General features: G+C 33.5%; 2 protein-coding genes across 2 annotated transcripts; both read left to right on the forward strand.

The window, feature by feature from the left end:
* Window positions 1-3,889: 3,889 nt before the first annotated feature.
* LOC126761618 (uncharacterized) lies at window positions 3,890-9,206 on the forward strand. Its single transcript, XM_050477944.1, has 3 exons — window positions 3,890-4,288; window positions 6,991-7,177; window positions 8,584-9,206. The coding sequence occupies exons 1-3, from the start codon at window positions 4,277-4,279 to the stop codon at window positions 8,820-8,822; spliced, it is 438 nt and encodes a 145-aa protein (XP_050333901.1). The 5' UTR covers window positions 3,890-4,276; the 3' UTR covers window positions 8,823-9,206.
* A 5,608-nt stretch (window positions 9,207-14,814) lies between these two features.
* Window positions 14,815-24,767, forward strand: LOC126761617 (ninjurin-A-like). The gene is made up of 4 exons (XM_050477943.1): window positions 14,815-15,184; window positions 22,388-22,490; window positions 23,982-24,181; window positions 24,251-24,767. The coding sequence occupies exons 1-4, from the start codon at window positions 15,125-15,127 to the stop codon at window positions 24,422-24,424; spliced, it is 537 nt and encodes a 178-aa protein (XP_050333900.1). The 5' UTR covers window positions 14,815-15,124; the 3' UTR covers window positions 24,425-24,767.
* Window positions 24,768-25,895: the final 1,128 nt, after the last annotated feature.

Below are 25,895 nucleotides of genomic sequence, written 5' to 3' on the forward strand. Positions count from 1 at the left end.
TCCATGGAAAGAGCTGAAGGGATTAAGTTAAAGAAATACTCTTCAAATTCTTAATTTTTTTCAAAAGTTTACCAAATTTTATTATACCCAATATATACTATATTTTAGCGTTGCTATGGCATTTTTAATTTCAATTCATAAAGCTTAAATTTTGCTAAAGCCAACAAAAAAAATAAAAAAATATATGTTTATGTAAACATATGCAAGTGCTGGATGATCATCTTAGAGCAGAAAAAAATTAATTACTGACACGTTGTTAGACTTCTATGAAAGAATAATTTTGAATTTCTGATCGCTCAGATGACTGAAAACACCGCCAATTCATTAGCGATGCTTTTTGTTGTTTTTTATTGATGGTGATGGTGACCGGAATCGGCAGCAAACTGGAATGCTTAAAGATACATGAGCAGACTTTATGCACACACAATTTTTGCATTCCTCGTTTGGCATAGACCAAAAACTTGATCGCGTCTTTATTCCCGACAAAGAAATATCTTTGTTCAGTTAATTAAGAAACATACTTTATTATTTTATGGTTGTTAAATGCAATCAGCTACAACTTATAAATATATGAGCAAATGCATATATCACATGAGTCTCGCAAGTAGTTCACTGAACTTTTGATGGCATGCGTCTGGAATTATTAAGTACTGGTTTGTGGAGGCCACAACCATCCAGATAAATCGATGAATTAGTGGGCTGATGCGATGGTAACGTAATTCTTCTGATGTCACAACTTTTGACACAAATAAGTACAAATGCTGTGTTATTTTTAAACACACCTTCAATTTGTCAAGTTTTTTTATACCCTTGCTTAAAAATGTTTGCGTGGTCGGTCAAGCCCCCGAATATAGTGAGGCACGACTGTTGTTTGCAAAAGCGACTCAAAGAGAGAGAGTGTTAGGGGGAGTCAATGAGAAATGTTTCCGTTATTTCAAATAAATAACATAATTTCAAAGAATTGCTGAACTAATGGCTTCAGTAAAGCTGAGTAACAAGCTTACAGAACTTTTATGTCACATTCCTATGAAACGTACATATATGAAATAATATAAATGTTTAGATTAACAAAAGAGGAATTCCGTGTTTGTCCAAAGCCGTTTTCATATAACGCTCAAGCTGAAAAATGTGCCCATCTCTAATTTTTTCTTACACCTAACTTTGATGAAATACCTCACTTAGTAACACATTTAAGTGAGCTCACCACCCACACCACCAATTATTAAATTGAGCGTAGTACACAATAATTATCTTTGTAGAGTCAATATACTCCTTATGCTTTGCTTCAGACTTATTATTGTCATATATTACTGGATAAATTCTAGATTTATGTTTAACTCATAAGTGAAGCCTTACAAGTTTCTAGTCATGATAGGTACTTAGGCTAAACGCCGAATTTACTATAGGATTTTCATATAATATAATTATCATACATTGTGACTCGTAAATTTGTTTTAATTGTGTATTTTTTTAAGCATTTTTGTCATTATTAACTCTTAGTGGACTAACACATAAATGCGGTCAAGTTTTTCAACGTAAAACTACCATCGAGTGTAGTTTTCAGTTTTTCCCTTGTACTTAAAAAGCGAGAGTAATAAAAGAATACATGCTCAGAGTCTTCAAAGCACTCTGAACACGTCGGACTATTCGGACTAATGTCGTGCTATACCTTCTAAGGCACCCATGTCCACTTAGTATTTGGTTAGGTGGAAATCCAGGTCCCCATGTCGTCTGTTGATCCACGAATGGATGTCCGGTATCAATCTGTGGGCCAACCATCCTTTGAGTGAGGTTAGACACCGCTGCTTTTAACTCTCTCTTATCGGAGCCAAAGGACGGCTGTGATAACTTGTATATCCGCTCGAATTCATCACCCTGGATGTCAATAGCCAGTATTACTTCAGCAGCGTCACTTGATATTGTTCAGAAAGTACTGATGCAAATGCTTTAATGCCTAGCGCCTAGATTCGTATTGGAGCCGGTGTATGGAACTCAGCATGTCTGCAGAAAAATTGTAAATAAACAAGAAAAAACGTTAACTTCGGTTGCACCGAAGCTAAATACCCTTCACAGGTGCATTTCTGTTAGTAACTATGTGTTCAGTTTGTATGGCAGCTATATGCTATAGTTAACCGATCTGAACAATTTCTTCGGAGATTACATTGTTGCCTTAGAAAATAATCTGTGCCAACTTTCGTGAATATATCTTGTCAAATGTGAAAGTTTTCTATACAAGAACTTGATTCCGATCGTTCAGTTTGTATGACAGCTATATGCTATAGTTAACCGATCTAAACAATTTCTCCGGAGATTACATTGTTGCTTTAGAAAATAATCTGTGCCAACTTTCGTGAATATATCTTATCAAATGTGAAAGTTTTCCATACAAGCATTTGATTCCGATCGTTCAGTTTGTATGGCAGCTATATGTTATAGTGGTCCGATATCGGCCGTTCAGCTTCTTGAAGAGAAAATGACGTTTGCAAAATTTCAAAACGATATCTTAAAAATTGAGGGACTAGTTCGTATATATACAGACAGACAGACGGACAGACGGACAGACAGACAGACGGACATGGCTAAATCGACTCAGCTCGACATACTGATCATTTATATATATACTTTATAGGGTCTCCGACGATTCCTTCTGGGTGTTACAAACTTTGTGACAAACTTAATATACCCTGTTCAGGGTATAAAAATATTGGTTAGTGATATGTTGCTTGATGCTTCTCCCATCAAAAGCCATCAAGCTCTTCTGTTTTGATAGCGACCATTCAACATGTGAGCACATCGACTTTTGATTTCACGATCTTCTTGGTAAATACACTTCGAAGAAGACAGCAGTTGTTTTCTCGGCTTTACAAGGTGTGATGTACCTACATTGTATACGTGGAGATGAACAAAACGGTCATAAAGTTCTACTTTGCAGAATTATTGGATTTGACCCCGAATTTACTGAGAAAGTCGTCCAATTCATATAATATTTTATTTTATGGAGGGCATGCAATTTGTTATTTTTTAAAATAAAATTATTTAATTATTAAAATTAATTATAATTTATTTTTAAAAATAAAATTACAAAATGTTTTTTTTGTCATATTTTGGGGTATGAATAGCCGGCTTGAAATTGCTGAAAAGTAAAACTATTATATATTTTTTAGCTTATTCATGCATGTATTTATAATAAACTTGTTTATTTCTTACAAGTCAAAGCAACGCGCATCGGATAATAATTTAGATTACTTAACTTGTTAATAGTATAACGCACAGCGATTTTTTTACCATAATTGTATGTGCTTGTGTATATGCACGAAGTACATACAAGTATATGTATAAAGAATGCAACAAAAAGCAAAAATATGAAAATAACAGTTGGCTTATCTGCAAACATGCAAATAATGAAAAACGGAATTGATGTTGCATTGTTTGATTTATGAACTGTCAAATAGTTTCCTACTCCCACCCAAAATTATTTCGTGCTGTTGTTGTTTTGTTACTAATTCGCTGTTAAATCGAACGTGTGTTCGTGTCTTAGCGTTCGTCACTTGCTGTTTATATTTATCTCCTAATCAATCACAACTAAAAACCGCTTCTTGTTTCTATTGTATTCAACAGTAGTTGATGTGTAGCTAAGCGATCGCTTTAATTGCTCTCAATTAATAATGTGCGCGCTCTTCATTTGAGCGCCACTTTACCGGCGCTCTCAGCCGCTTAAGCGTTAAACGGTATGCTGTGCGCTTGCGTTGTTCGCGTTGTTGTTAGCCAGTGCTGCGGTTTGTGCTTCTGTGTGTGTGTGAGTGTGTGTAGCGGCAATCCTTTCTTTCATTACCTGTCGTCAAGTCGACGCGAATATATAAATGAACCAATTGAAATTGGCGCTTTCATTTGCACTCGATATTTTAATTATGAAACATATCGCTGAACGCGGCGAATTCAAGCACAATTAAGAACGGAAAGTGCACGGAGCCATACAGCGCTTGGATTACGGTTAGCGCTACGTGTGTGAAATAAGTGAAATTTGAGTCTATTGAGTTAGACCTTTTTTTGTTATTTTCGTGAAAGTGTTGAATATTAAAGAAAGAAAATTTTCAAATTGTAAAAAAAAAAAACTAACAAGTGACCAAACGGCACCTTTAAAAAGGCAGCTGAAGTAAAAATAAAAAAAAAAACTGTAAAAAAATACTTTAATTGATTTGACTAATAAAGTGTTACATCAAAAAATAACTACGTGCTATTAAGTTTTAATAGTTTATCCAACTTAAAAAAAATCAAAATGCATATAACGGTAAGTGCAGTGTAGTGCTAGTAAATTAGTGCACAAAAACTGACAACAATCAATCCACTAACTATTAGTTATAATTTTCCTAATTAAATTACACTAAAAATATAAAATATTAGCTTCGAAAAGTGCAATTTCATTTACTTTTTCCTTTCTTCTTTGCCTTGGGACTTTCCATTTCTCACAGCTGCTGCATCGTAGCACGATGCAGTTAAAAATAACGTTTTATTTCGGCTTTACCTCTCTGCCCAATGTTCTCTGCGCTCAGTTTGGCAATTCGGCATATTTTGCATTTGCACGAAACGCCTCATTCTTACATTGTTTATCGCAAATACTTCCGCATCTTAATTTAATGCCGGCATCTTGTTGCGGCGCTTGAGTGTACACAGCCACCATATGTGTATGTATATGCGTGTGTTGCAAAAGTTCGATATCTGCAAGTTGGCAAATAAGGCAAAGCGCTGGCCACAATTTTACAATCAAAACAAGAACAATTTTTTTTAAGCATTTTTATAGGGAAATAAGTTGAAATACACATGTTGCGCACAAATTTAAGAAATAGCAGAAATAAAATATCTGAGTCATCAAGCCAATAGCATTTATGTTGTCTTGAAGCATGCGTTGCCAACATTTACTGTATGGAAATGTATTTATGTAGCTGCTGGCGTCTTTGTGTGACATCAGTATGTATGAGTGTACGAATTTCATAACAAGTGAAATTGGGTTTCTAAGACAATGATGACTGTGCGAGAGTTTCACTGCTCATGATGACTCTTGTCGTGTTGTTGGAATAATGTGGTTTTTTTTAATCATAAAACCAGCACAATTAATTGTAATAAAATAAGTAATGCAAAGAATGAATGTATGGCCGATATTTTACATATATTTTAGTATTTATTGTTAAATTTCTTTTTCTTAGCTTTTAATTTAATCAGATTGAGTGCTTATTAAGTTTCTGTTAGAGCTAATTTTAAATCGCGATCGGCGAATTATTATGGTACGCATCTGATCTTTCTATATAATACATTCGTATATTTCATTCAATTTAGTTTAGCTTTATGAGTGATAAAGCAGTTATTTGCTTTTATTTAAATAAAGAACTCAGCTATAAAATATGAAAAAATATTTGACTGAGAAGCAATGGCTGCTTCAAAAGCTAAGGAAATACCGACGACTGTGAGACTCATAAAAGTGGCAGAATTAAATACTGTATATTCAGATGTACAAATAGTTGAGACTGGGTGAGGTAAAACGTGTCATTATGTTTCATTTATAAACGTTTCTGCTGCTCAATGATATCAATAGTAGTAAACAAAATTCTCATCTGCTTATCAGAAGTATCATATAGAACCGTAATGTATTCCGAAAGGACTAAATCAATTTATCATCCATTACTATATATTCTAGGAAGAAAATTTGTTGCTGATGAAAGATCCATCTTATATCTATAATATATATGTATATCTTCATATTCATTTAGTCTGTTATAGCTTAGATGGTTGGAATAAAACACTAGCCAATAAGACAAACAGAAATTGAGAAGGATTAGTAATGAAAAAAGTAAACTTTTCCTTTCTCTTTTATAAATTGTAGCACCATCCAGACAACATTTAGTTATGAAATATTACAAATTTCTTAGTCTAAAAAGATACGACTACTTAGCTAATACCTACTTCAGCATTATTTTCGTATTTACTCATTGCATTTTATAAAGCACAAAAGGCTTATAAATATTATTGAAAGCATAAAATCGAATTTTTTTAATAAGCATCACTATTCCTTGACGAAAATTATGACAACTGCGAAAAACAAAAATGAAGTATGCGTCGGCCAGAGAAAGGCAACGTCCGAGACCCTTTAAAAAATATATTTAAATGATCAGCATGACGTGCTAAATCGATTAACCGATTCGTTTATCTGCCCGCGATCCAGTACCTCAGTTTTTGTAGTATCGATCAAAAATTTTGCACACGTTCTTTTGTCTCCAAAAATGTGCTCATTTGTCGGAATCACCGCTATCGAACCACTAAAGCTATATGTAGCTGACACTATCGATAAAAATCTTTCTTTCATACAACTTTTTTGTTTGACAAAATATCTTCATACAATTTGGCGCAGATTATTCTCAAAGGCAGCGCTACAATCGCCGAACATATTGATGTCGGACCACTATAGCAAATAGCTGTCATACAAACTGATCGGTCAAATTTAATTTCTTATATAAAATCTTTCTTATTTATATAGTGCAAGTATGCTTTGTTTTTTCTTATTTCTAATTTATTATACTATTTTTTCCTACATAATAATTGTATGTCTCTTATTTGTTTATAAATATATGGAACGTGATTAAGCAAGATTTATATAACTTATAAAGTCGCATATCCCGCAACATTAACAAATAATCAAAATAATTAGAGAATCCTTCAGACCACATATTTATAGTACCAATAACCCCATGAAAATGAAAAAATGTAGGTGTTCGTGTCTTAAGTCTTTTATATCTATCTTTGCACATATTTGGTGCGCGATTGCGTATACGTAACTTGCAGCAAACTTTTTCATTCAAAAGGGTATCATAAAGCAAACATATATAAATGCATTTAATTTTAGTTAACAAAACCAAAAAATTAAAACTCAGCAACAACAATGTATCAACATTAACAACAAAATTAAAATTAAATATCTTTTATATTTTTCTTATCTTACAGCTGCGAATACTATTGCCCACACTGCTTGTTTGCGGCGCGCTGGCCAAAAGCCATGCCTATTGTTCACTGGAAAAAATGAAGATGTTCGCTATGGAAGCGTGTGAGCACCTATTCCAGCAAGATGAGGGTAGAGAGAAGCGTTCACTACCCATGCCATACGAACACAATTACATACATCACAATGAATGTAAGTTGTACATGAAATTAAATTTAATGAAAATTTATTTTGCGAGTAAATGCATATGTTCTTGAGCATTTATATTGTACAAAAGTACGTGTGTACACAAGTTGAGTTGAGTTGTAGACTGTGAAGCGCGTAAAGAACGTAGGAGGAAATGCAACGTACGTGTGACAAGTGCACGAATTTGGCACGCGTTAATTTATTGTCAACTGGAATATCACCGAAGGTGTTAATAAGTGGCATGCAAAACATTTTATTAAGTGTTAAACTAGATGTACTTGCACTTGCGCGCATACTTATGCGCATATATTGACTTACATGCACTTGAACGCGTATATATAATAATAAATATTTACGTTGGCTTTATGTCGTTGCGACGCCAACAGTAAATGTGCACAAAAATGCCTGCTGATATTAAAGAAAAACATTTAGTAAATAAAAATCTAAAAAAATATTAGTTTAAATCGAACGGCAGACAAGCATGACAACGTGCCTGTGTTTACATGTGGCGACTGGCTGACATGGAAAGGCCGCCAAGTCAGTCAACTTTGGCATTGCATTTCATTTTTACAGTTTCTGTCGCTAAAACGGCGAATGCAAATTGCACGTAGGTTTAACGAAAATATATTACAACAAATATTTTTTTTTTGTTTTAAGTAAATTCGCAATTTAGAGGCGGAAGTATGATATTTTAGCTGACATTTATTGTGAGTTTTTAGTTTATAGTAGTAATTTCGGTGCATATAACGCTTTACAATAAAGTTGTTGTTGTATTCATAGGAATTTTTTTTGGCAAGAACGCTTGTTATAGCTTATAGTTCCAATCGAAGCTGGGTTTTGTTTCAATTAGCTTTCGCTTGGCTCATAACATTCGCGTGCCTCAAGGAGTTAAAGCTTTTTACTGAACAGAGCATTAAAGTACTGAGAACCATATCAGTATTTTGACGCACTAAACACCAACGCACCAATACTGGCAAATTAGTACAAAAACAACAAAGCAACAATGCAGTTCTGCTTACTTGCAAAAAATCAGCTAGCTTTGGAACATATGCGTATCATATACATACATACATAATTCCAGAAGCATGCATATCATTTAAGCTGTGTATGTGTATGTTTGAGTAAATACTTTTCGGTACACATTTATACCCAGTTGGCTCAAAAATAAAACTTTGTCGCTTCTCTTACCCGTTTTATTGTTCGGGTTCTTTGTTTTTGCTACAAGCAAGCCGCAATTTGCGTCAATGCAGATTTTTGAAACCACGCATTTATTGTTTCGCTTCCATAGCAACTACATATATTTAATATAAATATTTACAGACATCTTTAGACTTTTATTGACAATTATATTGTATGTGGAATGAAATTTCATTAAACTCTTTTTCTCTCTTTCCCCACGCACACGCATATAGATCCAAAATTGAATGATAAACGTCACTTCATCAGCCGCAGCTTGTACCCACATGGTGGTTATCTGAAAGTGGGCCAAGAGCACTTCAAAATTCTGAGTAAAGTCGATGTCTTTCCGCGTTACAAGCCGAAAAAGCTGCATCACGACAAGAAGGAACGCTACAAGCGTGAACATGCGCTCAGCTACAACAACATACCATATTGTTGTTACAACAAATGTGAAGAGGATTTCTTCTGCTAAGCTTGCTGTAGACAATACAGCTTAAAAGCTTTAAAGCCAATCAAGCGATAGCAAGCAGGATCAACATTCCAGCCAATAGCCATTAAATACATAATATTTATACTTTTTTGAATGTTTTTCAAAACTTTAGTTCTATAATTGTAAATATTGCTTAATCTTAGTGAAAAATAATAATACTTGTAGGTATGATTATCCTAGTAGCGCAGCAGAGCGCACAATGCACCATGTGTACCTTATTAATTAATATTTATTAAATAGTCTTTACAAACGAACTTGTATATGCTATAACTATTTATAAATTATATATTTTTATAAAAATATGTAATTAAAAATTTATGTATGTATGTATGTATAAAAATATAAAAAACAATTTCGCGGCAATCATTATATTAGAAAATATATTTATTTAAATATGTATATAAAGATATGTTACAATATCTATATATACCATATATACATATATAATTATATACTTCTAAGCAAAAAATATTTTCACCAACATTGATTTACTTATACTTTGTAATTTCATCCATCAGTCAGTATTAGCAGTTGGCTTTGCGAATTCATTATTTTATATATGCATAATTATATTTAAAACATCAAATCATATACTAGTTATTTTTACTTGTTATATACTTTTATACGTAAAACAAAATAAACACAATATTTACATACTTGAATATTTGGTCGTTACTGTTTCCAAAAATTACTTTTTTATTTCAGAGATATGCATGACCACCAAAAATTATGTTTCGACGAGTTTTTCGTTGCATGCTTTTAGGCAGCGTTAACTTAGCCATTCTTTAACCCTCCAATGCGCATATATTATTTTAGCACTTATAGCAAATAAATGGTTTATAAGTTCGCATATATAACAAATCTGAATATAATTATCATATATACAACTTTTAAATGTATTTCTGCTCAAAAAATAAAATTTTATTTTGCAAAATACCCGCTGTCGTTTTAATTTAAGTAAAACATGATTTTAAATTTCCTCGTTATACATTTATGTAGTAATCATTTATTAGTTAGTCCAATTTTTTACTATATAAACTCAGATTTAACGATGACGATGATTTTGACTATATCTCAATTTCTATCATAAATCATAAAATTTTATATCTAATTTCTTAAACTAGCCATCTAGGTGAAAAATTAAACATAAAGGCAATTTGATGATGGAAAAAAATTAAGAATTTATTTCTCAACTGCACACAGCTGTATAAGCTTTGCGAGGATACTAAGTTCAGACAGTGGCATAGAGGCAGTTCGTTTTCATGCTGTCGAAGGCGGCTTTAAAATCGACGAAGAAAAGATTTGGCGCATGGTGAATATCTGATCAGTTTTTCATTTTCCAGATCTGAAGCCACACTGATAAGGTCCAATCTGTTTGATGTCGGTTGCTTTAATCTTACATACAATACGCTCGATCGAACCTTATATCCGACGTTGAGAACGCTTATCCCATGGAAGTTGGCGCAGATTGTGGGGTCTCCATTTTTGTGGATTGAACTGAGCATACATAAATTCCAATCGTCGGGTATGCTTTCGTCCACAAAGATATTCCACAAAGATATTCCACAATTAAGCAGTGCATGCTCCTGATCAGTTCTTCGCCGCCATAGTTCAATAGTTCGGCCAGTAATCCGCTTTGTTATTCTTCAGATGAGTAATTGCTATTCGACCTTCTTCATGATGGGCCAATGGAACGTCTGCGCCATCATCATCGATTGTGGAATTGGGTTCACCATCTCCTGGTGTTAGGCTTTCACTGCCATTCAGCAGGCTGGAGAAGTGTTCCCTCCATTATTTCACTAGATCACTTCTGAGGGTTCTGTTGTGTTAGTCGTAGAATTTTTCGTAGAATTTTCGAGCTGAAATTTGCCACCGCTTTCTTGGGTTTGAAACATGTTGAAATCGGTCTCAACCCGTAAGAGTACCGTTAAATCTCTAGTAAAAAAATATTTTAAACTTGGCTTAGAGCTGTTCATAAGCAATCTTCATTATTCAGCTTTGTACCTTGAGAGCCCCAGTTTCATTACAAAGCTTGGAAGTCGGAGTTTCTTTAGAGCCCTCAATGTATATGTATATTCTTCCATGAAGCTGTAATAGGTTACGTAAAGTTTTTAGGTATTTTAATTGGACAATTCACACAGTTTCAAAATTTTGACAGTGTCCCAGGATATCTAGAGGTTTATTACAAGTAACAAGTTTACTTGTAATAAACCAAATTACAACATAGAATTAGCAGCACCAAATACACATTTTTTGTGTTAACCTGTGTAATGATTTGATGTTTGCCGTAATCTCTTTTTTTATGTACATTGGCGTCACTATCTTTTGTACTTTATATAAGGAATTTCGCAAACCACAAACGAATAATAATGCTTTCTTAACACAAAAAAATGTAATTTATCCAGTTTTTCAAAATACCAAAATTTCATTCAAAGTATCAATCTCATGAAGCAATTGGCCAAAAGCTTTGAATTTATGCATGTGTCGAATAGTTTTCATCCTAGTTGCCCTCTCATAGAAACGATACGAACTTTGGTATTATAGAGGTACAACGAGAACATGTGTGAGGTAATGTTTCTAGGAAATGTTTGTATACACATTGCAAAGTAGATGCCACTACATTATAGATTAGTGGAAATATAAACTTTTTAATATTTCATGCTGAGTCAGGTTTTACATATCTTATATATTATGAATGTAGATGAGGCAATCGAAGATGCTCAAGGCATTGTTGTTTCAATGATAAACGCAATGTGCTTATTTCTCAGTGAGATTTCACCACAGAATCGGTATGCACTATATTTGTATCATCTAGTATATAAATATACTCAATGTATTTTGCTACATAAATTCATATGTATGTATGTAGATGCTATATGTGTACACAGCTACGTAAACTACCGCTGAGGTATAGCTACAGCTAGATTGTTGTAATAAATTGTGGCATTTATGTATGTGATAAGAACCTTTAAGAATTACATCAGAAAATATGCAGTGAATTTCTAGATTTATGCAAAAGTACACTCAAACAAATAACAGTAGTAAAAGAAAATGAGTAGGTAAACTGAAAATCGATAGTACTATGAAAGTTAACTCATACATTTGTCTATATTCACTTACATTTTTTTCAAAATCTCTTTAAATTGGAATATTTTAAAACACTGCGACTCATGTTAATAAGCACATTTTAACAGAGTTATTACTAATACAATTTATTAAAATATTTAACTACATTTAATAAATATATGTATGTGTATAATTAATCGGTTAAAAAAATTAAAATATAAATTATTTTAATAAAATAAAATAAATAATTGGATAATTTTTTTCAAACATTTATAATAATATATACATACTTGTATGTAACAGTAAAGTTGGGCTGGTCGATATTTTTTATATTTTTGTGACATGTTTGCTGCAGAGTTGCTTACAGAGTTATATATCTAAATGATCAGAATGACGAGAAAAGTTGAAATCCGGGTGACTGTCCGTCCATCCGTCCGTGCAAGCTGTAACTTGAGTAAAAATTGATATATCTGGATGAAACTTCGTATGCGCGTTCCTTGCCCAAAATGGGATGGATGGGCGTAATCGGATAACTACCACGCTCACAAAACGACACTAACTGAAAATTTATAAAGTGCCATAACTAAGCACCAAATTAAAATATAGATGTAGCAAGGGCACCTGTGCATCAAAAATTTTGAAAAAGTGTTTGTGAACCCGCCCTCTAATAATTTTAATGTATCTCTTAAGCCTCGTATAAGAACTCCTACCAAAAGTGTGAAAATGGATGAACCGGATGATAACACCGCTCACTCCCCATATAACGGAAGTGTTAAAAAATACTAAAAGCTCGGTAAATCAATAACTAAATATGACAAAGACATTAAACTTTACCCGCGAGATGGTGTAATAGGGCTTTAATGGAGTTGGTGTGAAAATTGGGCGATGGACGGGCACCGCCCACTTTTAGGTGAAAACACATATCTCGAGCCCGTCTGTATTTGGCATTCCTATGATATTTTTATATTACAGTGTGAAAATGGGTGAAATCGGGTTGCAGCAACGCCTTCTTTCCATATAATATAACGGAATAAAACTTTGCCCGAATAATGCCTTTAGAGTATGCCACCTTGAAATTATTCAAATCCAACAAAAACTGTTGAAACCCCTTGGTACCGAATATGTGGACCTCAGAGCCTATAGTAGACTTCTTACCGGAAATAGCGGTCACTGTGTAAAGTATATAATTGAAATTTGGCGAGAATCTTTTCCTGCTAAAAGTATCTCTGTGTATCAAAAATGGTTTGAATCAGGTCAATACTTTCCTTAGCCGTCATTTACCTAATATAAAGATTTTCGTACTTCCGGGTGACTTTATAACTCATATATCGGCCGATATGTGAGTTATCTTAATAAAATTGAGAGAGCGTGTTTATCTTAAAAACGGGGCACATTTCTGCTTATAATGAATGAAATCAGGTGAAAACTCGCTCTAGACCCCATATAAGAAAAGAGCCTTATGTACCTGAAGGTGCTTCCCTGGCTTTAATCCTTGCAAGTTGCAATCTATGAAATGTTCGGTTATACCCGAATTTAGCTCTTCCTTACTAAGAAATAATTGATTAAAGCGAAATTTCTAGATAAGTTGATAACTTATCTTCTAGTTAAACTAAGAAAATTCCAAAAATTGTGTAAAATTCTACAATTTTTTTAAAATTGAAAAAGGGGGTTTTTGACCAAAAAATTTTTACTTTATGTTGTTTAAAAATATGTTCAAACTTGACTTTTCTTAGTTTCTTTTTATTTAAATAGAAGATAATTTAATGCCAAAATTATAAACTTTGCCCCAATTCCAAGAAAAACCGAAAAATCGCACGCCTGTCTGCCCAAGCTCTCATATAAATGTTAGACGCTCGGCCACTATTTCCTCTCTAGCTTCAACAATATTTCGGATTCCCATCTATAACTGTGGGGACATATTCTAAGATAATTTTTAAAGAGATTTAAGCAAAAAAAAAAACGATTTACATATTTAAATCTTAAGGGAGGAGCCTGCTTTAGAAGCTTCAACAATCGTTTTTTTGTTTTTTTTTTGCTTAAATCTCCTTAAAAATTATCTTAGAATATGTCCCCACAGTTATAGATAAATTGCTCAATTAGCTATTTGGCTTTCTTTACCTGAAAATTTGGATAAAAATACCCACTATTTTAAAATGCCACAGAAAACCGTTTGAAGTACAAATTTTTGCTATGGGAGTACAACAATATAGAGTAATAAAATTTATGGAACTACACAATCAGAAGTTTCGCACCTAACGGTAAAGTGCTTATGTAAATGATTGCTAAACTTCATACGTCATGAGCACACTTTAAAACCCAGGTATTTTCAAAGAAATAATCTATGTTTTAGTTAGTGAGAATTAGATAATTAAATATTAACATACATAATTGCTTTATGAGCATGCAATACGGGTAATTCATTCACAGTTCCGTTACACCTAAAATGAGTAATCATAATATGGCGTGTATGCATATAAAAGTAATTCAAAGTATGTATATTTCGGGGGTTTCTCCACTACTATGGTTTTTCTCCAATTTCCCTCATAAGGTTTATCTCACTTGGAGGTACATAAATGCATATATACATACGTATTGCTACTTACGGTATACATCATACAAATTCAAAGTATTTTTTTTTGTATGTTTGTGCTCTGCACGAAACTGATGCTGAACGCTTGGACATTGCGATATGTAGAATATACGCTTTTAAAGCACTCTTGTTTCTTCTCTTCCTATTTTTTACTGGGGTTTCACCGTAAAAGCTTTTTGAACCTACAAACAAACCTATATCCGTTTATGAGTATATGACCATAGCGTGTTGATCGCTGCTCTTTCTCGCATCTCATTGCTAGCAAACGGGAGAATGGTCAGTAGTTGTTTGATCGCGTAGTAGTTGTAATTGTGCGCTGAGCACTTTCAAAAATCAGTTCATCGGGAACCTCAAAAGCGGGTGCACACTTGACTCGTGTTACTTTCGTGAAAAAATAAATCATTAAAAAATCATAAAAAAAGCAAAACAAACAAATAATAAAAAGAAAATATAATAAAACTGCCACGCATTTGCTTATAATACAAATTTACCAAAGTCTTAAAATATATTTTTATACAAAAAACAAAAAAAAACAAAAAGTGTATTAGCACCGCTATAATACGTAGCATATACATAATTTCGCAATTTTTATTATCGCTCGAGTGAATCTGAAAGAATAAGCATAATAATGGCCACAGTGCAGCAGCCAAACGGTTTACTAAACACTAAAACCGGCTTAAAGGGAGAGGTAAATTAATTTATCATTTTCTTTTTCCCTTAAACTATGACTAATACCATTGTGTGCGTGTGTGAAGTCAATAAAGACTATGTATGTGTGTGTGTGCTTGTTTGTTTTTTTTGTATTGCCGGTGATCATGCCACTAAATATAAATGCTTTTAATTGACATTAAGCGTTCATAGTTGTGTGTTAACGTTAAATACAGTAATTAATACTGAGTTATCGGCATTTTTCTGTACTAAAGTTTATTTTTAGTTTTCAATATTTGTTTATGTAAACCTTAACTAGTAAATTTACAAAGTAAAACATTTTTAAAATTCTAATGGCTTAGTGTTGTAAATAGTCGCGTGTATATATCAGACAACGCATTAAAAACTATTATATTTATTTGACATTTGCGAAATTACTTTACAATTATAAAAAATATGCACTCTTGCTTGCTTAAAAATAATGTGAAATCGCCCCTTGTGGAAACCATTTTGTGGTTATGATGTCGACCCCACGCTCAATATCACACCGGAAGCGGTCAAGTAATCAAATATTGAAAAAGCTCACCTTATTCAATTATAAGGAAAATTGTGATCTCATCCTCAGCTTTGTCAAGACACTAACTCAGGTTTATAGGAAACTAATTAATAGTTCCCACATTACTATGTAGCAATTATTAAAACAAAAAATGATTTCTTAATCAGTACCGACTGATCATGCTGAAAATATTTGTTATATACACACATAGATATTTTTTATATACTTATTTACAGAAAATGTTTCAGAAATTCTTCATACATATGAACAGGTTATTGGTATAGTGTAATATCTCACTCAAATGATCATCTTAATTGAATATAGACAATTTGAAAGACGGCAACCGTCTTTCCGAAAGCTTTCCTTAGCATGCAACTTGTAACATAAACAATGATTAATTAAAAAAAATATATATAAATTTTGATCAGTAATAATTCTAGTTCAAAATCTCCCAATGAACATAATTTCATTATAGAAGTTTATCATCTTATCTCTCATCGTTCTTGATTGTTTTTGTTTATATAATGTAGATACACATCTTCTTCTTAATTGGCGTAGACACCGCTTAAGCGATTATAGTCGAGTTAACAACAGCGCGCCAGTTGTTTCTTCTTTTCGCTACGTAGCACCAATTGGATATTCCAAGCGTAGCCAGGTCCTTCTCCACCTGGTCCTTCGAACGGAGTGGAGGTCTCCCTCTTCCTTTGCTTCCCCCGGCGGGTACTGCGTCGAATACTTTCAGAGCTGGAGTGTTTTCATCCATTCGGACAACATGACCTAGCCAGCGTAGCCGCTGTCTTTTAATTTGCTGAACTATGTCAATGCCGTCATATATCTCGTACAGCTCATCGTTCCATCGAATGCGATATTCGCCGTGGCCAACGCGCAAAGGACCATAAATCTTTCGCAGAACTTTTCTCTCGAAAACTCGCAACGTCGACTCATCAGTTGTTGTCATCGTCCAAGCCTCTGCACCATATAGCAGGACGGGAATTGTGAGTGACTTATAGAGTTGGGTTTTGTTCGTCGAGAGAGGACTTTGCTTCTCAATCGCCTACTCAGTCCGAAGTAGCACCTGTTGGCAAGAGCAATCCTGCGTTGGATTTCCAGGCTGACATTGTTGGTGGTGTTAATGCTGGTTCCTAAATAGACGAAATTATCTACGACTTCAAAGTTATGACTGTCAACAGTGACGTGAGAGCCAAGTCGCGAATGCGACGACTGTTTGTTTGATGACAGGAGATATTTCGTTTTGCCCTCGTTCACTGCCAGACCCATTTTCTGTGCTTCCTTATCCAGCCTGGAGAAAGCAGAACTAACGGCGCGGGTGTTGTGGCCGATGATATCAATATCATCGGCATACGCCAGCAGCTGTACACTCTTATAGAAGATGGTACCTTCTCTATTTAGTTTTGCAGCTCGAACTATGTTCTCCAGAAGCAGGTTGAAGAAGTCGCGCGATAGGGCGTCGCCTTGTCTGAAGCCTCGTTTGGTATCGAACGGCTCGGAGAGGTCCTTCCCGATTTTGACGGAGCTTTTGGTGTTTTGGTGTAGATACACATAGGGTTTTTAATAAGGCACTACAAAAGTAGACCGATAGGGACAGCAAACGACGCCATATTTTTCCAACTCTTTTGACATTTCCCTTCAGTAAGGTTTGCCATTTAATCATGGAAAAATATACGATCCAGCAACGAGTCGAAATTATTAAAATTTACTACCGAAATTCGGAGTCTGTGGCCTCAACTTTAAGAGTTATTATATAAGAATAATAGAAAAAATATATCAAAATCAGTACAGACTTAATTCTGACACTCTGTATTGGTTCTTGAACAGTTTGAGAGATGAGTTTTTAGATATTTTTAAGAAAACATGTTAATGAAACTCCGATTAAGAAAAATTACATTGATATTAAAACGTAGCTTGATGAGTGTTATCCAGACTGAAGATCAGGCCCATCAATCGATCGTTATAGCATTTTCCTTTCTTTATGAAAATGTTGCTCTATTTCCTGGTTAGAAGGCAATATTTTGAGAAAAGAACTAACAAACCTCAAACAACAAAAAACGTCAAATTCCGCTGCACCGAAGCTATAATACCATTCACAAATACAAAAGACTCCATACAAGAACTTAATTTTGGATAATTTCTTCGCAGATTGTACCATTGCTTTGGGTAATAAAACAGCTCTACAAATTTTTTTTATTGCCCTGGATAGTTTAGCAAATATTGATGCTTTCAAATATTCAGATTCCAATCTCATTCATGAAAATTATTGAAAAATACAGACTTTATCAAACTTATGATTATTCTGGAAAGTGAATTGTATGAAGTTTAGCGTTGGTAGTCGCAAATTTCCTAGGTAATCATAAAGCACCAAATTTGTGCAAAATATGCTGGCAAACTCTCAAGTTACACTACCTCCGCAAACATTTGGATAAATTTTCGGCTAATTATGCAAATGATAGTGAGGAACGCTTCCTCTGGTTTAACCAGATTCTAAAAGTGATGGAGGAATGATATCAAGATTGTTGAGATTGTCAAATGATGGCTGATTACTGTTGGTGCTTAAAAATATATTACCACATTGAAAATTGTGAAAGAAAAATTCATAAAAGGCGGTTCATTTAAATATAACACATGTTTTAGAAATTTTTCTCTCCGTTTATTTGAATATATCCTTACCTTTTTAAAATGAAACATTATAAAATAACAGTTTTTTTGTGTCCTGTTTTCTGATTTTAATAGTGTAAAATGGAAATAAAAAATTTCAAAATAAATATGAGAAAATCTTACAAAACCATTGATAGTTTCATGAACTGTGGGCTCTAATATTCTATATTCAGAATTTATCTTATATTTAGGGCAACAAAAGCATTGTAGAACAGTGTAATTTCATGAAGTTTGTATGGCAGCTATAGTGGTCCTATACGCTGGTTCCGACGAGCTACTCGTCTTAAGGAAAGATTTAAGATCGGTATCTCAAAAACTGAGAGACTGTTTTGTGTTTACACAGACATACAAACACATGGACATGGTTAAATCGACTCAACTCTTCTGGGTGTTACAAAATGCGGGACAAACTTTATATACCTTGTTCATGGTATAAAAATGTTAAGGTAAAAACTGTAAATTAGACAGTAAAGAACCATATAAATACAACATATTTGTGGAAAAAGAAAACGCTATTAGTGCAGATATGTGATTTCCCTCCAATCGAAGTCATGCAAATATATCGGATGTTGTGAATTGTGCGTAGAAAGTACGGTTTTGAGCAGAAATTACACCGTGTCATAATTCAACGAAAAGTATGGCGAAATTGTATGATACGTTCTTTAAATCGGATTTCCATAGCGCATATTCTCTAGATTCCTTTCTTCTTTGAAAAAAAAGGTTTTAAAAAGAGAATGCTGTTTTTAGCCCAAAAACAGAATTCCATGAATCACGCTTTTTTGTCATTTGTCTCAGAATTTGTTGCATGCACAAACCCCATTAAACATAATATATATGTGTATGTATGTTACATGTATGTATATAAGCAGTGAAAACAAAAAATAATTAAATTATTGAACGATAAATTGAAACGTGTATAATGATTGTTCCTTTATATAATGCTGAACATGAACATTGGTTGGTGGTATAATTTCTTATATAGAATATTTAAATGTAATGTAAGTGCATATACTACAGCTGTGTTCATTGAAATAGCAGTGCAGCAGAAACGAAAATATATAACGTTTTTATTTTGCATTTTCCCTTTCGTAGGCGCCAGCGATTGCACATAGTTTTTGTAAAATAGAATACAGAGATAAGAAAAAAGAAAAAAACTCTTAGATTTTTATAGTTTTTAAGTTTTTTATTATATATATAGTACTTAATATAAGTTTACTTTTGATCATTGAGCTTAGAAGACGGGGATCGCTTTGAAAAAGTATGATATCCTCCCATAAGTTTTCTGTAGGTTTGAAATTTGTGAATTGAGCTAGTAATACCATAGCCAATAATATTTTCTTGGCTAAGCCAGTTTTTAGCTAATAACTGACTTTTGGCAAACTCCTACTGGACTTTGATATGTCTTTGGTTAGGTAAATGCACCTTTCGTGGGCTTCAAAAATTTAAATTTTCATTCGACAGTCGTCATCGAAAATTTATATCGCTGATCCTCAATTTCAGCTAAGATTTTATTACCCTATAGGATACAAAAGGAGTGTATTTGTTGACTAATACCATGCGGCGGTCCTCTAAGTTTGCAGATTTACTTGATTTCAGGTCATAATTTATGGCATTACATGCCATCTGGCTAGAACATTTTGAACGAATCTTTATTTCTATTTATTTTTTCTTAGCTCAACAGTAAGCTGGCTATCTTTCTTGGAACTGTGAGTTCTTCCAAGCATTAAAATTAAAAATTTTCCATTTTTATAGTACATTGTAATTTAAATTATAATAATATACTCAATTTAACTCATTTTGTACAAATTTGCAATTTTTTCCGCACTTTTCGTCAAAAATCAAAAACTGCTATATCAGTGAAGAAAAAAATGCATAAATGTGAGCAAAAATATCAAAAAAAGCATAAAAACTAGGCAAATATAAAAAGGTTTTTCCTTTTTTCTATTCTTTATATTATATTTTACAAAAACTATATGCAATCGATCAACTAACGAAAGGGAATATGCAAAAACAAAAACGAAATATATTTTTCCTCTGTTGCATTGCTATTTCAATGAACACTGCTGTATGGCATATGCATGCATATGTATACAATGTGCCAATCCACATATATACTGTTATCGAAATAATTTGTAGCATTTGCTTTTATAATCGAAAGAGAAATTCCTAAATGCCACTGCTCAACGCTCTAAGTTCGTGTTTGCAGCAGAATCATTATTAGTTGGAGAGAGGTTGATTTTTTTATTTTTTAGTATAATTAATTCAGTAATATCGCGAGAGGTTGCTTTTATATGGATGTTCACTAAGCAAATGTAATGTATATGGAACATAATAAGTACATACTTATATAAATATTTATAAACGAATAGTCATCAAACCGAAATTATTTATTTAGTAATAGAAGCTTCTAATTCTGTCCCACTTATGTTATACTACGTATAAAGATTCGGGTCACACAATATGAGATGCTCTTTATTCTTAGTAGAAAATCAAAGATATCATTTAGTTTGCTAATCTTTGAAGCAGTAAAAGATTCTGGTGTGAAAATCGAAGCTAAATCTTAAATTCAGTAGATGGTAGAAGCAGTTCTCTCAATTAAAATAACTCCAGTATAAAAGTTTCGCATCTTACCGCCTATTCCCGATTGCAGAAGCTAAAGCTACTAAAATGTAATTTTAATTCCATGCGACGTGTTCTCCAGGACAAGGCTCCTTATAAAAAGCAGCATCGCTTGCCTGCAGTTAACACAAACAACCATTTTTATTATACATACCATAGAGCATGAGTGAAGTCTGCGTTAATTTATAGGTTTTATTTAATATTGTTATTTGAGGAAAATGAAGCCATATGTTAAACATCCGACCAGATATTAAATTTTTTATTCTAATATTGACAAAAAATGAAAATTTATAACACAAGCCTAAGGTTTTTTGAATAATTCATAAACTGATTAGGAACTCATATTACCGCCCATATGGCGAACAGAACACTTAAGCTTCCCTTGCAATAGCAGGAATTGTTCTAATTTAATATAGAAGAGTTAAACTTTGTTTTCAAACTGACCAGTGGCTGTGGTTATAATCGAGTGCGAGTGTGTGGCACCAACCTTTATTTTTTGGATTTCTATATCTTATTTTCTACAATAAGAAAACTGTGGAAGATTTCGGAAATCGAGAACCGATCTTCTAAGTTCGTCGCCTTTAAACGCGTTTTTCTCGAAACTGTGGAAGATTTCTTGAGAACCGATCTTCATGAAATTTTACACAGGTCTTTGAGGTATAATTCTTAAATACTTGGACAAAGGATTTATTTTTCGATTACAACTACATAGGTGTAAAAAATGTCGCGAAATTTTCATTATTTTTTCAAAATAGTTCCCATTCGATGTTATGCACTTATGTCAGTACTTCTTCCAATCGTCGAGGTTCTCCTAAATATCGATTTTTGCGATAGCCTTTAGCTCTTTCAATTTTAATGTCATCTGTGCTTGTAAAGCGGCGGCCTTTTTGCGACGGTTCCTTTTATTTATGGAAATAGGAAAAAGTCACACGGAGCCATGTTTGACGAATATGAAGGATGGGGCATCGTTACAGTATTCTTCGTGGTCAAGTATTTACGAACACATTCTTTGATCCATTTCTTTCAACAAACGAAAATCGCAAAGCTCATATTTTCACGTCTAACCTTAACTGCTGCTATAGACAAAGTAATCAACGAAAACAACTCAATATTTTTTGGTACTTCAGGGGCGTATAACATAGTATATCAAATATCAACATATTGCAAAAAAATTTGGCAATTAGACTCTGCAAACCTGAAAATTTTAACACCTCATACATATGTAAGTCATATGCAGACAGAAAAACTTTAATCACAGTTGAGAGAATTATATACTCTTTTTAAACTGATTTCAATTTTCTCTTTTTCCAAAAAGTTTTATTATAACCGATATGTTTCTTCAAAATTTTTATTTCACATATCTGTCAATTGATTCAAAATTCGAAATAATTGCAGGAACTTATTGATATGGAGGTTGATCACACTGAGAAGCACTCGCTTAACCATGATTTTATGGACTCGGAACGCAGTGAAATAGATGGAGCAATGCGACATCCAGGTAAAGCCATAAAAATGCGATTACAAACATTTTAACTAACCAAATATCGGAACGTTACAGTTCTGCACAAATATTTGTATAGAATTACTATTCGAATGCGTAATTATTTAAAGATTTGTAGATTACCGCTAGAAAATACAAATTCCTACCAAAAATTCCCATTGAAAAAATCTCACCATTTTAAGTACTGAGTTTACAGTTGTTCAGCCGACAATATCCGTCAGAACAGCGAACTACGCAAATAAGAATCATGAAATAAATGCAACTGCGCTAGATATTGACACGCTTTGTCAGTTTTTATTTTCAACCAGGTGCATTTGCAGTAATTATTTACTGCATTAATTAAATGAGAATATTAACACACAATACGTTACTGAGTATTGATATGCTTGGTTGGCTCGACGAGTAAGTGCTAGTACTCGCCAATTAGTGTGAAATATAAAAGTCATAGTTAATGAAAATAGTAATGTAATATCATATGTATATCGAACTTTAAGATACGGGTTATTCCATATAGCGATATTACACTTCCAACTAAACGGCCAACCAACTTCTCTGAACCTTAAATATAGCTTCCCTTGGGTAATGAAGGGAGAGATATTTCGCAGCGATGCAGATCATACATTGACGGGTAAAGACAGCCTTTTGGGAACCCAGAAAATTGCCTTAGTTGAATCTGATGTACCGACGCAAGCATTTTAAGTCCATAACAAACTTGATGAGACATTTCATTTTTATTTCCTTTAATTCACTTATGCATTGCTGAGCGAAAAACTGGCGGCGTAAATGTCAGAGTTCATTAACAATTTTCTACAAATCGTTCTTGTAGCAAAACATATAAATGCATCCCTAAATATTGTTGTGAATGTCTAATGTATTTTCAAAGTAGATGTGTAGTTTTTTCATAATTTGTATACACTAAAACTTTTGATATTATCTCCTGATTCGGTTGTGGTGGTTCACATAACAGCTGATATTAGCCAGGCTTACAAAAAAAAAATTATATTTTTTGGTGTTTAAGGCAAATATAATATCTGGTGGCAATCTGTCAAAACCCGAACACTAGCAAATAGCTTGTTGTACTCTAGAGCTTCAACGCTAATATGAAGAATGATAAAGCATAACATTGTCACACAGTACTTCATAAACGATCCGAACTGTCAAAAGTCATTCCTTTAACTCGTTAATGATGTCACGAACTATGGGTTCTGACAAACGCACTCCAAAAAGGAAGGGAAATAAATGACGTAATCCATATTTATATCAATATTGTTCTATATACCCCGATTCATTGTCATTTGATTTGCAAACAGCACTTACAAATTTAAATGTTTCCATAAAATCTCTGCTTTCGCAACCCGTAGTCCACCTATGAGCTATTTAGCAGGTGAATTAATCAAAATATTTTGCAAAAACGTATTACGCATTCATTTAAACCCAAAACTATGTTTGCTGTATGAACATCTTGAATAATGAAATAAATTTTGATAGAGGAACTGGATGCTCTGGAAGAACTTGCTACCGTGGATGTAAATGCTTATGCTCATAAGAAAACCTTGGCACAGGGTATGATGGATTTAGCATTACTCACAGCTAATGCCAATCAGTTGCGCTATGTGGTGGAGACCTATAAAAATCATCCTTATTTTTATCCCAGTTTGGTATTATTGATACTTAGTATTGGCTTCCAAGTAAGTTACTCTTCTATAGAACTTCTTTGGAAGCAGTGTAGATAATTGCGTTTTGTTCTAACTTTTTAGATAGCCGTAGGCGTTGGTTTGATACTCAACAGTCGTTACAACATTGAAGACAAAAAGGAAGTATGTCATGCTGAAAAAGTTAGCAATTACACAATATGCGGCATTTTTATAATAACTGTGATCAATGTCTTCATCTCTGCGTTCGGCGTAGCGGACGCGCCTGATGGCAAGTAATGGTGGAAACCGCTCCAATCACCAGGGTGCTTAAAAGGATGTGATATTCAATATTATTGTTTGTTTTTTAACGATAAATATCGCATTTTATATAGAAAGTGCATTACATAATTATGTTTATGTATATAATATGTATGCAATTATAAGTTAGCTTAAGTAATCACACATTTAATTGTTTTATAAAAAATGTAAAGTAGCGTATATAAGTGTACTTTTTAATTAGACATGATCATATCTCGAATACTTTATGCACATCAAACATATATTTGTATATCACATGTATAGAGTATATTCCTAAATTAATTCGAAAGTTGATTTAATATATATTTTTTTATATTTTTAATTGGATCATCGTTTATTTATTATTATTGTTGTTTTTCAAGTGATCCATGAAATACTATATTAAAAGAATGTGCTCCGCCCTCTAATAATTTTAATGCACATATCTCCCAACCCACTAAGGCTACAATAACTAAATCTGCCTTGCGCAAATGCTATAAGAATTCCTACCAACGTTGTAAAAGTGGATGAAATCGGATGATAACCCCGCTCACTTGCCATGTGACGGTACTTTTTTAAAAATAGTTAAAGTGCAATAAATCAATAACTAAATACGCTAGAGACATTAAATTTTACCACCGAGATGGTATGAGAGAGCTTTATAGGAGCCGGTGTGAAAATTGGACAATGGGTATGGAAGCGCTCATTTTTTTTAGTCAGCACATTTCTCGGGACCCGACAGTGACAGTACGAAAATGGGCGTATTCGGACTACAACCCTTAGGCCCCATATACTTAATATACATATTTTCGAACTTTCGGGTGGCTTTATACCGCATATATCGACGAAAATGTGAGTTCTCTCAATGAAAATAAGAGAGCATATTTTACTCATAACAGTGCATCTTTGTGCCTAAAATAGATAAAATTGGGCAAAAACTTTACCTAGCTCCCATATAGGTTAGATGGCTGATCAAAGATCGCACGTGGACTAATAGATGTAGTCCTTTGTGATGCCATAGAAAATATAATTCCCATGTTCGGACTTACAGATCGTCAAAACGCTTAGTAGCCAATAGAAATTTGGAAAGGCGCTTAATATCTACACCCACCAGTTCGGTAGGATGTGTGAAGGTATCTTGACCTCCCAAATGCGAGACAGTGAAGAAGGAAGTGCTGGCTAGTTTCTGCCGCATCTTCTTCCAAGCAGATTCTGCATACGGCGTCCGGTAAGATTCCCATTCTTACAGCATGTGTGCCAATAGGGCAGTGGCCAGCTCCCATATAACAAATTTCAGAATTTTCGAACATCTGGCTGATTTTACTTCATATGATTGGTGATTGTATGTGAGGAACTTTAATGAAACCCAGAGAACATTTTTTTTGTATGTGCCATGTTAATAGTTAATGTATAAAATCGGGTTTATGCTACCCCAACTCCCATATAATGCATATAAAAATTTTTGTTTTTC

The sequence above is a fragment of the Bactrocera neohumeralis genome, chromosome 6 (genome assembly GCF_024586455.1).
Source record: "Bactrocera neohumeralis isolate Rockhampton chromosome 6, APGP_CSIRO_Bneo_wtdbg2-racon-allhic-juicebox.fasta_v2, whole genome shotgun sequence".
NCBI lineage: Eukaryota > Metazoa > Arthropoda > Insecta > Diptera > Tephritidae > Bactrocera > Bactrocera neohumeralis.